This window comes from Mustela lutreola, chromosome 1, assembly GCF_030435805.1.
Source record: "Mustela lutreola isolate mMusLut2 chromosome 1, mMusLut2.pri, whole genome shotgun sequence".
Taxonomy (NCBI): Eukaryota; Metazoa; Chordata; class Mammalia; order Carnivora; family Mustelidae; genus Mustela; species Mustela lutreola.
The window spans coordinates 4,080,518-4,097,411 of record NC_081290.1 but is presented as its reverse complement, the minus strand read 5'-3'; the positions used below and the strand labels follow the sequence as shown (position 1 = coordinate 4,097,411).

The 16,894-nt window shown below is 38.8% G+C and overlaps 1 protein-coding gene across 3 annotated transcripts in view; it reads left to right on the top strand.

The window, feature by feature from the left end:
* The window catches only part of BMP2K (BMP2 inducible kinase), a 120,343-nt gene that overhangs the window by 70,201 nt on the left and 33,248 nt on the right, over nucleotides 1-16,894 (top strand). For all 3 annotated transcript variants that reach the window (XM_059155890.1, XM_059155808.1, XM_059155963.1), the window contains 2 exons: nucleotides 11,649-11,752; nucleotides 13,753-13,832. In XM_059155890.1, coding sequence (XP_059011873.1) covers nucleotides 11,649-11,752; nucleotides 13,753-13,832 — 184 coding nt within the window. The remainder of the gene's footprint in view (nucleotides 1-11,648; nucleotides 11,753-13,752; nucleotides 13,833-16,894) is intronic.

Here is a 16,894-nt window from a genome sequence, read left to right as displayed (position 1 = left end):
ACCTAAGCCTAGTCTTTTCATTTCGTGTATTATAATTTTGTGAAACTGTTGTAAAGAAAAACATGAAAAAATGTTTACAGGACTTTTATAGGAACGAAAGCAGCATAATTACTGATTAGTGCATGGATATTTTTAAGCCCCCTAGATAAGCTTTTGTAGAACTAGAGATTATGTAATTAAGGAAGCTGGAATTTCTGGGAAAACTTAGAGTAAAACATTTAATTACTCAGTCTTTGCTTTTTGAAATCTAAATATCCAGATCTGTTGCTCTTTTGTATCAAAGTGTTACCGGTCGTAGACTATAGCTTATTTGGCCAGCCTTTTAAATAGTTATTCTTGATTGATTATAAAACGTTTATTGGAAACCAACCTAAGTGTAGTACCAGGGAGGAGTAGACCTATGGGCCCTTGACTCCAAAAGAATGCCTGTTTTCCTTCTAGCCTCCGTTAAGAGATGTTTCTTCTTTTGGATGGTGTTATAATTTAATTTTTTATATTCATACATGGCAAAATTTCTTGAAAAGGTGATTGAGGGTGGGGAGGATGGCTATCAGATATTAAAATTAAAATATTGTGAAGCTGCCGTATTTAAACAGCACCTCTCACCATTGATTTAATTAAAATGTTTCTAGCATGTCTCCTCTCTTTTTTGCATTTTAAACATCCTCTGTCATAGCCTCCAGCCACACAGATCAATGCAATAGAAAAGAGGGCTAATCTAAACGTAGTTGATGTTTTGTATTATAAAGATGGCCATTCAACTCAATGGGAAGAATTAGATGGAAGTACAAAAAATTATTAGGCATTTGTGGACAAAAAAAAAAAAAAAAAAAAAAACAAGCTGAAAATCTACCTCAGACTTTATGCTAAAAGTTCAAATAAATCAAAGACCTGAATATAAAAAATAAAGTTAAATGTACTTGAAGAAAATAGGCTTGAATTTATTGATAACATTGGAGTGGGTAGTCTATAGGTATTAGACCTGAGAAACTAGGAAAGAAAAGATGAATCCATTACATATGGGTTTAAACCATTAAAAGTACCCCCCCTCCAACAAAACCCCTATTAACCCCAGCATAAAGTCAAATAATAAATTGGGAAAAGATATTTGTTACACATCTGAGAAATGGCTAACTTCTGTAATCTATAAGGCTCATGTAATCAAAAAGGACAACCACTCTAGTAGAAAAGTGGTCAAGAGAAAACGGATGGTAGAACAATATCTAGCCTTGCTTTGCAAGCTTATTTAAAGAATAACCTTTTTATTTATGTGGATTTGCTCAAACATGTTCAGAATTGGAGACGTATGTCAGTTGAACACAAACTTAACATTGCTTCATGTGGATTTGTTTTCCTAGGCAGACGGAACCAGATTAACCGGGTAGGGTAGGTGGTGGTATAATTTTTAGGGGAAAGCAAGTAGCCCTAAGCTTTGCTGCTGTGCTGCCGGTGTGAAGACTTTTAGCTCTCACCGGAGAGCATTAAATACCGGTGTTTGTACCTGGGATGATCTTCACAGAGAGATCTACCTTTATTTCCTGTGGCTCCCTACTAACGGGTGCCCCCTGGATAGTACCTGTGCTGGCTGAGAGTTCCATTTTTATCTTTATTGGTTAGCACTTCCCAGCCTTATTTTGATGTGTTTTCATATCCGTGTGGCAGCTTCCAGTCAAATTACCTTCCCAGGTGCCCGTTACGGTTTTTGTCAGTGCTGCGGTTGACAACGTCGTGTAGTTTTTCAGGGGTCTGACCCAGCTCTGTTTTCCCATTATCCCTGTTATTTTTAGCCTGCCATTTTACAGAATGTGATTTTTTTAAAAAAGCAAATATACCTTTAGATTGTATCTGAATAAACATAGACCCATAACCCCTCTCTTCCGTGCTTTCCTCCTTCATTGTCCAGAAGTTAGGGCCTTAAAAGCGTGATAGAACTCGGATTTTACTTTGGCTGTTGTGTGTTCTGGCTAATTGAAGTTTAACCTTTTATTGAGGTCCTTGTACTTCACTGTAACAGTGACTAAAGTTTTGTTGCTGATTATAATGTTTTTATTACGACTAAACCGAGGGGTTGGGGACCTTTCAGTGTCATAGAAACTCTGAATATTCTCAGTGGACAATGCTGTATGAGAGACTGGACAGTATACACCCTGATTAGTGATTTAATTTGCTTATAGTGATGAGACCTTATTTTCTTGAGTTACGTTTTTTTTCCCCTCTCTGTGTATGTGTGTAGGGGTGTTTGTGTGTAATGGGAAGGTGGAAAAGCTAAACACTTGATAATTTTAGGATCTGATTGGACTCTACCTAGTTCGTTGATGCTTAACTGTTTTTCATATGCTTCCTTTATTTTCCAATAAATGTGTAGCTTTTAGTTCTTATCAATGGTAATATAATTTTGACCATCTATTAATGTCTTTGAACTTATATCAGAGAGGTGAACAAAACAGTCGAATAAAATAAAAGTGTTCAATTAAATGTTGGTGTTTTATTTCCTGTGAAAGGGTTTTTATGGATTTTACTTTTTAAATATTTGCATGAGTAATAAAAGCTTAACAAAGTAGAGATTTTTTAAACAAGAGCATACCTACAACGCAGTGTTTTTTAGAAAACACTTAGATTCTTTGCAATTTTATTCTTTATGTTTTTTCATATGTGACCTTGCCTGTTTCCTGCAATCCCACTTAGGTTTCTCTCTCTGCTTTTAAAAAAAAAAATACACAAAAAGATGTTGTGTATTTATTTGTCAGAGAGAGATAGTGAGAGACGGAACACAAGCCAAGGGAAGCTGGAGAGGGAGAAAACAGACCAACCCCCTCTCCCACCCAACCCTGAGCAGGGAGCCTGATGTGGGGCTCAATCCCAGGACCCTGGGATCAGGACCTGAGCCAAATGCAGATGCTTAACAGCTGAGTCACCCGGGCACCCCTCTCTCTGTTTTTATAAAATATAATGAGTAATCTTCATTAAATTGGGAATTGCCTAGTTGTTCTCATAGTTTTTGAAGGTGAAATATTTTATTGGCAGTTATTCGTGCAATGTAGTTGCCTCCACACCCTACATCAAGAACTAATGATGTCTGTGCTCGCTAATTGAACATAATAATAAAAAGATAAATGAAAACATTTATCTTTTTAGTATTAACACTTTTACTAATGCATCTATTTTCTATGACTCAGGACTTTTGAAATGGCTATGCCTGATCTTTGTTAAAATTATATGGCTTGTGATTACACAAGAATTTGCAAATACTTTCAATTATCACCAATTTTGTTAAGGGTAATTATTATTACCTACTGTCCATAAATCTCAGTTTAACTAATTTTTTTTTAAAAGATTTTATTTATTTATTTGACAGAAATCACAAGTAGGTAGAGAGGCAGGCAGAGAGAGAGAGGCGGAAGCAGGCTCCCCACTGAGCAGAGAGCCTGATGTGGGGCTTCATCCCAGGACCTGGGATCATAATCTGAGCGGAAGGCAGAGGCTCAACCCACTGAGCCATCCAGGCGCCCCAATAAATCTCAGTTTAACTATTAATTTCATTATGTTTTCCTGCTTCTTAAAAGTAGCAGAATCAATTATTCAGAATTTTTCTTCTGAGCTTCTGTTAACTTTCCCAGCAGACAGATAATGGAGGTGAATTGAGGGATGAGGAGAGAAGCATTTTCATGATGGATCCGAGAGCCGAAGAGAACCTACAGAGTGTTTAGAGAGAACGAGAAGCTTAACTGATGGGATTGCTGAATATGATGATGAACGGATGGAGGGCTGGCTGCCTTACCTTCCTTTTAGCATCTGGGTTGTAAGGTGGTTAAGGTAGTATGCTCTAGAGGTTAAGAACAAAGTCTTGAGCCAGAGGGCCTGGGCTCACATCTGCTCTGCCACTTACTTGGTCCAGAACATTGGGCACCTCCATTTTTCCTAATAACGATTTTAAACTGACCATATTCAAAGTACCTGCTTCTTAAAGGTTATTGTGAGAATTAAATGAATTATGGAAAAATACTTCTTAGCATGTGTATGTGTTCAGTAAGAGATGGCCTTTAATACTACCATCATAACTATTATAATAACCACCATTACTGCTGATATCATTGTTACGATTCTTTCTAGTTAACTGAGGTTTTGATTTTCTGGGTAAGGGGCAGGGCATTTACTTTCAGAAACTCATTAGAATGTATTTCCTCAGAGATTTCTTTGGATGCTATAAGCAGAGCTTGGCCTTGCAGATTAATGGTGGCTGTACCAAAGGCTTACTGTAAGTTAGATGCTCAAGAACACACTGATCAATGTAACTACTAAGTTTTTTTCTCACTGCTTGCTTTGTGCAGTGATTTATACAAACAGCAGGAAAAGCTTTGTTTTTCTCACTTTTGGGTCTGTCTTTGTGGTTCTGTATCTTTGCTTTGTGGTTCTGTATCTTTGCTTTTTGCAGCTCATCTATTGGGCTTAATTTTTTTTCTTGAAATATAGTTGACATGCAATATTCTCTTAATTCCAGATGTATGATGTCATGATTTGATGCATGTATATATGGTGAAATGATCACCACAGTAAGTCTAGGTAACATATATCACCTCACATAGTTTACCCCCGACTCCCTGGGACGAGAACCTTTAAGACTCTTATTAGCAACTTTCAAATAATACAGTACAGTATTATTAACTACAGTCACTGTGCTGTGTGCAGTATGTCCCCAGAACTTACTTTCACAGTAGCTGGAAGGTATGTTTGACCCCTTCACCCGTCACCTGTTTGCCCACCCCTCCCCTTTCCTCACCTCTGGCAACCACTGATCTGTTCTCGTATTTCTGAGTTTGTTTCTCCCTCCCCCCCATGCAGGTGAGATCCTACAGTGTTTGTCTTTCTTTGTCTTATTCCACGTAGCATAATGCCCTCAGGTCCATCCACGACAAGATTTTCTTTCTTTTTAATAGCCAAATAATGTAAGGGAGAGCGAGTGAATTTGTGTGTGTGTGTGTGTGTGTGTGTGTGTGTGTGTGTGTGTGTGTGTTATATTTTCTTTATTCACCCATCAGTGGACACTTAGCTTGCTTGTATTGTAAATAATGCTGCACTAACCATAGCGGTGCAGATTTTTTTTTTTTAAGATTTTATTTATTTATTAGAAAGAACAAGAACACGAGAGCGGGGGATGGGCAAAGAGAGAGGGAGAAGCAGACTCCCCACTGACCCACTGAGCAGGGAGCCCGATGCAGGACACCCTGGGATCATGACCTGAGCTGAAGGCAGACACTTAACCCACTGAGCCATGCGGACGCCCCATGCAGATACCTTTCTGAGCTGTTTTTGTTTTCTTTGGGTAAATACCTGGAAGTGGACTCGCTGGGTGATACGGTAGTTCCGCTTGTCATGTTCCCGAGAGCCTCCATACTGTTCTCCAGAGCAGCTGTTCCAGTTGGCCTGCTCACGCCCCTGCCCAGACGATTCCTTTTCTCCATGTCCCCACCAAGACTTGTTACTTCTTCTCATTTTAATAGTAAATAAATTTATTTTGATACCTATTTCCTGTGGGAAACTGGGAACTCACTTGCTTGTTTTAATACATAAATTTATTATGGAAGCAAGAAATACACAAATAGAGGCAGAACAGTTCAGTGGATTGTGTACCCATTCCCCAGCTTCAGGAATTACTAACTCATGGTCAGTCTTCTCGTCTATAGCCTCACCCACTCTTTTTTATATTATTTTTGAAAATAATCTTGGGCAATTTGCTGTACCTTTGGAAAGAAATCAGTGGCTAAGGGAGGAATTCCTTGGAGGTTTCCAGTCATTGCTGCTGGGTCGCCTCTTGGGCAGGTGTAGAGAGGGCTGTGATCCATGACATCTGGGGGGGCTAGCAGGACTCCCCCAGATACACTAACTGGGCATATTGGTAGTGCCCTTTTAGTGTTTAGGTTATTTATGATTGAACACGGTCATTACTGGTTATTAAATTTGGTTTCATTCCAGCAGTCCGTAGAATAAGTTATGTAGGATCCCTATACTTAACATGCAGGTTTCTAATACAGATGGTTCTGCTTCTGGTTTTTCAACTGTACGATGACGTGAAAGCTATACACATGCAGTTGAAACCATACTTTGAGTCTTGAATTTTCATCTTTTCTCGGCTAGCGGTGTTCAGTGCACTAACTCTCTCGTGATGCCGGGGGGCGGGGGGGGGGCGCTGCGTTGGAGCTCCCAGTCACTGCCTGGCTCATGGGTGCACGATGATGCTTTCAAGCATTCTGTGCCCATGCGGTCACTTTTTCCATTTCAAGTACAGTATTCAGTAAGTTACATGTGGTACTCACACTTTACTGTAAAATGGACCTCGTGTTAGATGATTTTGTGCAACTGCAGGCTAACGGTAGGCGTTCTGAGCGCATCCAAGGTAGGCTAGCCTACATTCAGTAGGTTAGGCGCATTAAAGGTATTTTTGACCTACAGTATTTTTAATTTATAATGGGTTTATTGGGATGTAACCCCATCATAAGTCGAGTGGGATCTGTAATAATTTCCACAGGCTAACAGATAAAAATGTTAATGTTAATGTTTAATGTTAATGTTTAAGTTAATGCTTGAAGTATTGATAGTTGTAAAATCAGAGTAGGTGTATTTTTTAGGTGTATTACTGTAAGGATAGTAATAAATAGAAGTCTTTGGGAAGGAAAAAAAGTTCTTCATGAAAGGAAAACAATTTAACAGCATTTTAGGCAGAAAAATTCTTTAAGACCTCTGTTCAAAGTATTTTCCTGTTAAATTTGTTGAGCTATCAGAGAGGCTGGTTTGGCTTTTACTTAGGCTCAGGGATGGATCTTTCATTTTGTATAACTTGAATGGGAACCCCTTTATGTAACTTTTGGCTTGAGTCCTTAGTGAAGCTGTAGTGTTCACTTGGTCGCTGCCGCAGGGGCAGCAGCCCCTTTAACAGCTCTTTCTGTTGGCATAGGCATGGATGTTTTACTTTCCTCTACACTTAGTTATAAATGTAACCATTTCAGCTGCCTTGGGCAAGTGTTTCAATTTTTATTTTTTTTTAAAGATTTTGTTTGAGACAGTGTACGCCCAGGTCAGCTGCCTTGGGCAAGTGTTTCAATTTTTATTTTTTTAAAAGATTTTGTTTGAGACCGTGCACGCCCAGGAGCGGGAGCAGCGCTGGATGGGTGGGAGGCCGAGGGAGAAGCGACTCCCCGCCGAGCAGGGAGCCCAGTGCTGGCCTCGGTCCCAGGACTCTGAGGTCATGACCTGAGCCGAAGGCAGACTGAGCCACCCAGGTGCCCCACAAGTGTTTTCTAATAGGCTATGTCTGATACCTTAGTTGGAAATAGCATGGTGGTTTAATTATACACTACCTTCAGGGCTGAGATATTTTGTGTTCTTGGGTTATGTAAGTGGTGTTTGTATCAACAGGAAGATTCACACAATTAGGAACAGAGAAATAGCCTTTCATTTCTATGCAGCCGATGTTTTAAAAGTTGATCTTACATTTTCAGTAGAATCAAGGTCAGTGGGACTGTCTCATGATTCACATGATCACTTTAAATTGGGTAAACAAGGGTGTATTCTAACTTCTCTGCCCCCCCCCCCCCCTTTTTTAATGAATTTAAACACTTTTGGATGAACTAGACACATGTATTTCTTAACCCGTTCTTTCAGGAGCATATTATTATGGGTGATATGGTTTTATTGTCTTTGAAGTCAGAGTTAATAGAACACTAGACTTGAGGTTTAATTATTATGAGAGAAAACGGGCAAACTACTTAAAAACTGAGGTTGTCATTCTTGGCAGATGTGTCTCGGTGTTTAGCTGGATTAGAGCTGTTACCTCTGTACTCCAGATTATATCGTTTAGTTATCGAGGAGTACATTTTGCAGCATACAGTCCTCGCCGACAGTTTGGGAAGTTATATTATTTAAATTAAATGCTTCATGGTGCCTTATTGAGTGCTTTTCCTTTTTTCTTTTTTAATGGCTGGTAATATCTAATATAAAAATATTCAGAGACAAAAATGTAGCCATGTTCTTCCTATGGATTTCAGCCTCCTCATACTTTTGAAATAGAACCAAATCAGAGGGACACAGGAGCTCAGTCAGATAAAACTGTCGACATTAATACTAAAAATCAGGTTGCAGAATGAAATTTAGATCTGAAGGCAAATGGGCCTGTTGATCTGTGTTTAGTCCCCAAATGTACTTAGCCATAGGCAGTGCTGGAAAGCCACAGATTCCCTCTAGAGAAGCAGACCGTTTACCAAACATGTTTTCAGAGAGAATGTTTCTGTCTGGAGACTCATCCTGAAAGAAAGTCTCAGAAATTGATCCGTGTGGGTGCTTATTTATTTTTGCTAGCTAACAGTTAGACAAATCACTCTTTTCTTCCTGGAGAGGAATGAGTTATAGTAGTAGAGAGAGGTAACTAGTACAGTAGTTTTCACACTATTTGACTGTGGTCCATAGTGAAAAATACATGTTAATTATGACCTGGTGCACATACACACATGCACATGAGGCAAGTTTCTTGAACTATTGCTTATGCTTACCGTAATAATGCACTCTATATTTTATAGTCTGTAAAATAAATGACAGTCGTGACCTTTTAAATTGATTTCGCGTTCCGTAAATGGGATCCGTACAGTTGGGCAAACTGGACTGGCTGTAGCAGATGTAAACCTGGGAGTGAGAGTTCCTTCTGTTTGGTTCTGAGAAGATCCGGCTTCTCTCCACAGCTTGCTTACCTAATCACTGGGGGATGTTGTGCTGTGCTGAATTTGGGACATAGGATTACCTGTAAAGATACTGCTTAGAGAACATAAAATCTCAAGTTTATTGGCCCTTAATGCTTTTCATTACTATGAAAGAAAAAAATATATAGGATTGCCGGAAGGATCATTCTTTTCCACTCTAGATACTTAAAAAGCTTTTCCTAAGATTAAGTCAGACCAGAGAAGTATATTGTTGTGTTGAGCTGTTCTCTGTGCTTACGGAATTTCTTCTGCTGAACTGCATTTAGGTGTTATGTTACCGGTCATCACAGAAGGAACGACCCATTGCAGTTTCTTAAGGACATTATTCATGCTGTATGAACTTTTCTTTAGAAACACTTGGGAGAATTTACTCTTTACCATCAGTATTAGGAATAGTGCTTTTTCTTAACACCTGGTTTGTTTTTGTGCTGAGGATACTGTGATTCTTGTAATGGATCATGTTGTTGTATTTATGTTGCCAACTAGAAGAAAGTAACTAAATTTTTGGCTTACATTTATAGGGCCAAATCTTTACTGACATTATGGCAGCTTCTTTACTGACATTATCCTGTTTTTTTTTTTTTTTTTTTTTTTTTTTTTTTTTTTGTGGGGGTGGGCACGGGCTCTTAGCCATTACTTTTCTATTAGTATTAATTTTCTCATATACTTAAACTCATAGTTTTGGGGCACCTGGGTGGCTCATTGGGTTCAGTGTCTGCCTTTGGCTAAGGTCATGATCCCAGGGTCCTTGGGTCAAGCCCCACGTCGGGCTGCCTGCTACTCTCTTTCCCTCTGCCCCTCTCCCTGCTCGTGCTCTCTCTGTCTCTCTCTCTCTGCTCTGTTTCTCTCTCTCTCAAATAAATAAAGTCTTTGGAAAAAAGAAAACAAACCCCAAACCTCATAGTTTTGTATGCTTTTTCAGGTCTCTTATAGGAATAAATATTTATAATTAGCTACAGTTGAAATTAGATTTTAAAAGCCACATAAATTAATTGTTAGTATAGAAAAATAGATTAAGTTTGTGAATTTGATAAGTTTCTTGTGATTTGTTTTTAAAAAAGTATATGAATAAACATTTATTGTTAAAAGTCTGTTTAAATTTATTTCTATATCATGTGCTGTTATATTTTTAAAACATTTAATATTTGTTGGTATCAAGATCAAATATGATTTTGGAGGATAAAATAAACCTGTAGATGCCTGAATCTTCTCTGGAATGTGGTTGAATACAAACTAAATAAATAAATGTTTTTGGTTATTTACATCTAACAATGGTGACAAAATAATGATCAGTTTTATAAGTGACCTATTGTAAGTCTATAAAGTCAAGTTACATACAGAGTATTGTTTTTTTTAAGATTTATTTACTTACTTTTAGAGAGAGAGAGAGAGGGAAAGAGAGTGTGCACGCATGCATGGGTAGAGGGGTGGAGGGAGAGAGACCCCAAGCTGGTTCCTTGCTGAGTGCAGAGCCTGATGTGGGGCTGGGTCCCAGGTCACCGAGATCATGACCTGAGCTGAAATCGAGTCTGATGCTTAACCAACTGACCACCCAGGTGCCCTCATGTAGAATATTTTTAAAAACTGACTTTTTAGAATCTCCTGAATCAATTTCTAAGTTTGTACTTAGTGTCATTTGAGGCACACTGTGTTTTTAACCTAAGTTTATCCTGCTGTTGGAGATGTAGAATATGTTGTTTGTTCAAATATTACTTAAATTTGAAAGGAAGATTTAATTTTTTTTTCTAATTTTAATTTACCCATTTATATACTTAGATCTTTCTATATATAATTTTCTTAGCAAGTTTCAGAAGATTATCTAATTGATGCTGTGCATTTTTTATTCCAAATAGGTTTAAAAATGATTTGAGGGGTGCCTGGGTGGCTTGATTGATTAAATGTCTAACTCTTGGTTTTGGCCCAGGTCATGATCTGAGAGTCCTGGGTTTGAGCCCCATGTTGGGCTCCACACTCAGCGGGGAGTCTGCTTCAGGATTCTCTCTCTGTCTCCCTGTGTCTCGCCCCAACCCCCTCTCACTCTCTCTTTGTAAAATAAGTAAGTTGTAAAAAATGATTTGAACATTGTAAGAACTTAGAGTTAATCAGTGAATCAGAGTTAGAACATGGAGATGTTATAACAAAATATGAACTTTCTAGTTATAGAATTGAGTGTAGAGGTCAGCGTTCTTGTGAACTTGTGAATAAGTGATGTAATAGAAAAGTAGTCATTCGGTTAGAAAAAAAGATCATTTTCGTTAGGAAAAAAAGTCAGGTATTTCAAGCAATGTTGTAAGACTGGTGTGAAATCTGTTTATAATAGAACCATAAAGCTTACTCATACTTTTGAACATGATGTGAATAATATGTAGAAAGAAGAGCTTGGGTGAATATCGTTAACATCAGTATGGGAAGAAAGAATGTTTTTGGAAAACTGTTGTGTCAACCCTGAACTACTTTGTTAAACATAATGCACAAACAACTCAATCTTTTCTCAATGATTCGGGATCATTTGAAAATTAGTGGAGGTATTTTAGATAATAAAATAAAGACCTCTACTGTGGTTTTGGAACTTTCTTGAATAATTCCCTGGTGTTCACTAAACTCACTGTTTTGTGTCACTTTCTGAGAAGACCATTTCTATTTGTTTATTTATGCAAATATATTTCTATTTATGTATTTATACTTCTGGTGCAGAGCTCTTCCGTGACCATTTTTGCTTCAGTTAATGCTTCAGGTTCATGTAGAAAATAACAATTTCTATATTTTCTAGAACACGAGTGAAGTCTACTAGAATCACTTGATCTTAGAATGGAAAAAAGTGTATATTCATTTCATTGTTTTAATGTGCCCCTACATAGCTTCTGTGTATTCCATGAAACTTACCAGTTTAATCTGTTCTTTCAGGGTTCATGCTGGAACCAGATCCAGAGCGCAGACCTGACATATTTCAAGTGTCCTATTTTGCATTTAAATTTGCCAAAAAGGATTGTCCAGTTTCCAACATCAATGTGAGTAGTTTTTCTTTTTTTTTCTTACATACATTTATTTATTTATTTTTATTTCTTTTCAGCATAACAGTATCATTATTTTTGCACCACACCCAGTGCTCCATGCCATCCGTGCCCTCTCTAATACCCATCACCTGGTACCCCGACCTCCCACTCCCCGCCCATTTAAAACTCTCAGATTGTTTTTCGGAGTCCATAGTCTCTCATGATTCACCTCCCCTTCCAAATGTGAGTAGTTTTTCAAGTAGGATATGAATTTAAAATCTCATTTCTTTTTTTTTTTTTCTTTAAAGATTTTATCTATTTGACAGAGAGATCACAAGTAGGCAGAGGGGCAGGCAGAGAGAGGGGGGGGAAGCAGGCTCCCTGCAGAGCAGAGAGAGCTCAATGTGGGGTTGGATATCAGGATGCTGAGACCATGACCTGAGCCAAAGGCAGAGGCATAACCCACTGAGCCACCCAGGCACCCCATAAAATCCCATTTTGTATGTATAGGTACATACATTTTCAGAATTACTTGTTTTATGACAAGCGGTCTGACAGTGTGTTTGTGATTAGTATTTTTATAAAAAGTCACAGTTGCCAAACTGCGCCGAGGTGCCCTGGGGGCTACAGCAGACCTGGGATCCTGCAGGATCTTTTTCCTTTTTGAGGGACACACAGTGACCTCTGTTTGACACAGCACAAACTGCTTTTATTCAGTTGTTTGGGCCTCTCTGTTCCATTGGGAGGTGCCTCATGAAAAATTGCTGAGGCGCGAAGTGCTGGGTAAAAAGTCTGGTTGCCTTTGGTATAAAGAGCGTAGCTATTATACGTGGAGACACCTGGCTTCAGTTCTGTCAGTGACTGGTTTTGTATGTTTTGGGGAGTTACTTACTATCTCTTTCTTTTTCTGTGAAAATAATACTTATGAGGATCACAAATAATAAATGTGAACCCTGTGCTTCATCCTGGAAGGTGTTGAGTTGATGGTAGTTAGCATTATTCTGAGGCTTTGAGTTCGTCTGCACAGTGCACCTGATCCCAGCACATTAACTCTGTATGGCAAGTCTTTGATGATTTTAATAAAGGTCTGTGTTTATCACTGACTTTAAGCCAGTCTCAGCTTTTTTTTTCTTTTAAAGATTTTATTTATTTATTTGACAGACAGAGATCACAAGTAGGCAGAGAGGCAGGCAGAGAGAGGTGGAAGCAGGCTCCCTGCTGAGCAGTGAGTCTGATGCGGGACTCGATCCCAGGACCCTGAGATCATGTCCTAAACCGAAGACAGAGGCTTAACCCACTGAGCCACCCAGGCGCCCCCAGTCTCAACTTTTAAAGATTATTCTGGCTTTTGTTCAGATAGGTCTTTTTGGTGTATAAAACTTCGTCCATCCTACTAAAAAAATAAGGAAGTTGGTACTATTTCTTTTTGTTTTTTGAAGCTTCAATGTAATATATTCTCTGTCGAAGCTGAAAGTGAGGCAGTTCTAACGTAGTCATGAAAGTAGGTTGATTTGACATTTGTGGATTTCTAGCTTTTCATTCAGCAAATATGTATTTGGGTGCCTGCTCTAAGACAGACATTAGAGAGCATGTGTTTGGTGACCTTTACGAGCGGTGTGAGGAGCGTATCTGCAGTAGAAACCACACTTCCCTCTGCTCTTGGGGTTCACTTCTTTTTCCAAAGTCCTTTGGAAAATAGTCACTGATTTACAAGTATACTGTAATCCTTCTTTTAATCTGATATTTACTGGTTTGTAAAGTGGATCTGATGATGATGTTCTGTTTCTTTTCCAACGGTGTCTGTGGAACATGAATATGAAAGTGACATTTGGGGAGCGTGCAGTGATATTTGCAGATTAGATCTGGCAAATACGTGTGGGCATGTCGTAGGCATCTGAGGTGCAAGTAGTATTTCCTTGATAGTACTTTTCAAGGGTATATCCATACTGTTTAAATGAAACTTTCTGCAGTTAAAATGAAAACGAAAATGAAAAGTTTTATTTTTTTCTTCCAAGAATTCTTCTGTTCCTTCCGCTCTTCCTGAACCGATGACTGCTAGTGAAGCAGCTTCTAGGAAAAGCCAAATAAAAGCCAGGTAGGCAAAGCTGTGCTGAGATCGGAAAAGACCTTTTTTACGAAGTGTATAGTTCCTTTTTAAATTCTAGCTAGTATTGTTGATTAAATGTCATTTTCACACACAAAAAATGTATGTTCTTTACTGCATGTGATGAATAGCTTAGATAGCAACTATAAACTGAGCTTTTTTGCATTAGGTATGGGATTTGACATCGATCTTACTCGAAATGCTCACCCTCAGCAGTTAGGAAGTGATTATGCAACAAGTGATGTTCTGTTGGGTCATTTTGAAGGGTGTCATTATTCTATCACATGGTAACTCTCATGAAATTTTTTTATTGTGTTTATAGCTAGTATTTTTTTTTTAATTTAAGGAAAGAAATGACTTACAGCAAACTAAAGTATTCTAAATTCATATGTTCTTTTATGTATTCTAATACATATTTGGAATATGTATTGCTATGTATAACTTACAATGAATGGTTATAACTAATTCTTTTAAGGCTGATAAAGAAGTATAATGTTTTAAATTATCATTCATAGTTTTTTATTGTACCGGTAAGTTTGATATGTATTATGTAGGTTAAGATGTGTGTCTGATCAGTGATTGAATTAATGATTTTTTATACTATTTTTGTCTATAAAGGTTAATAAACAGGATTATAATTTAGATTTTCAGATAATATTGCATGTGGGGAGATATCTTGGTCATGGCTTTTTTTCCCCCTTTTCGTAAAGGTTTCTTTATCTGAGAGAGAGCATGAGCTCTCGAGTTGTGGGGGTTGGAGGGTGGCAGAGGGAGAGAGCAGAGCGTTGGAGACTCCCCGCTGAGCACACGGTGCATCTCAGGGCTCTGTCTCAGGACCCCTGAGATCAGGACCTGAGCTGAAGTCAGGAGTTGGACACTTAACTGACTGAGCCAGCCAGGTGTCCCATTCAGAGCTTTTTTTGTATTTTACTTAGGTAAAGATTTTATTTGACATGAAATACATAAAATATGTTTATTATGCACCTGTTATATGTAAGATAGAGATCCTGGAAACACAAAGAAAAAGGAGCAGTGTTTATTCTCAAGGAGCTCCCATTCTAATGAAGATAGACAAGAGACAGTTACATGTACAGACACCGCGTTACACAGGTAGATGCACGCGCAGCTACTGTGCAGCTCTGAGAGGGGGAAAGGGCGCGCAGGGAGCAGAGAGAGCCGCCTCTCCCTGGGGCCGTGGCTCCTGCTGGGTGGACATGCTGGGGAGAGAAAGGACAGCAGACAGGCAACTCAGGCAGGAAGAAGGCCCGTTGTCAGCGTGCCGGGCCGAAGCGTAAGGGGACAAGAGACGGCAGTGGTGGGAAGCGGCAGCTAGATGCCGGCCCCAGCAACTGGGTCTCTGTGTCATGCTGAAAAATCGGCACTTTGGGCTTGAAGCCGGTGGATTTTCAACTTTGCAGTCTGCTCTACCATTTGGGACTTCGTGTGAGATGTATTGTTATAATAATAAAAAATAATTTGTTGTTTGTAAATTGTTAAAATATCATTTATGAATGACTTTGTTTAAAAAATATGCCCTCAGTCTAAAAATATTATCTTCGCTCTCTTGAATTTTAAAATACTCTCTCGAGTAAGAGACAGAAGGAATAAAGTTCCATCTACCTTGCGGGAATCTTCTGACCGACGGTCTCCTCTATGGCACAGCTGTAGTTGGCAGCTGCTGTTCGAGTTGAGTCGATGAATTCCCATAGGACATGTCAGTTCAACTTTACTGTGGTCTTTAAAATTTTATTTATTTTTTAACAATTTATTTGAGAGAGAGAAAGAGTGTTAAGCGGAGGGGTGGGCAGAGGGAGAGAATCTTTGAAGCAGACGTCCTGGTGAGCTGGGAGGGGCTGCCGCTCCGCTCCAGCCCAAGACTCACGACCTCATCATGGCCTGAGCTGGAACCAGCAGTCCGTCCCTTGTCTGACTGAGCCACTCAGGTGTCCCTTTTGTGGTTTTTAAAGTAATTATTGTGTTAATGATGAAATCTGTAAGAAAGTAGATACAGATTTTTTAAGAAGCATGAGTCAAGTTAACAAAAATGATGCTTTGAGTATCTCCTGAACCATGACCGAAGTCCTAGCTATACAGTTACAGGCAAATGAAAGAGTGCAACTAAAATTCACAGTGCTATCCATGTTAGGTTAAATCTGTACATTACATTAAAAAATTAGGTTCACTGGTACTTATGGTCGATAATATAAGTCTTCTCTTTATTGACAGAATCAGTAAAGTACTTGAAAAAATTTCAATATGTATAAAACCTAATTTAAAGATTTAGTTAGTCCTTTTTTCATGTAAAAGTCTTCTTGATGGAGGACAGGGGATTGGAGCAATCTTTAAGTAGCTTTGCATCATCGTTGACAGGTTTTAGAGCTTCTGTGAGTATTCTCCATGTACCCCGCCTTTACTGAGGGACACAGCGCACTGGTCTCCTTCTTTCTTAAAAGCTCTTTTCTACCTCCCTGAAACCTGCATCTGCTCTTGGGATTGTTAAACATGGCAGACTTGTGACTCATGTCTGAAAATGGGAAGATTGAGAATTACGGTCCTGGCAGATGGAAACACTAAAGTATTTTAAGAGGAGAGAGTCTGTGTTTAAGAGATTGTTCAGGAGACAGGGAATAGGAAAGACAAGGAGGGAAGCAAATAGCTTTGTCTACCCTAATAGGGCGGATGAGTCCTCACGGTGGCGGTGTTACCAGTGATTACTCAATCTTTTGTTCCAGGCGAGTTTGTGTCTTCATGTTGCCTAATCTGCCCAGGCATTTTCTGCCCATTTCTGCACACAGAACGCTTAATTTCTTTTTTACTGTCTAATGAACGTGTGTTTATTTTTACCCTCCAGTGCCTACCTGAAGCCTTCATAGCCAAATTAGATTAAGGGTAGAATTACTCCTCTGTGAAACTGTTGACCGTACTAGCTTGACACTGGTTATTTTTACTGTCTTGTATTTATTTTATTGTATTTTCATGAACGCATATCATATCTTCCTGGGTATACTGTAAATTGTCTGAAGATGGTATTGTGCTCTGGTTGCTGGATATCA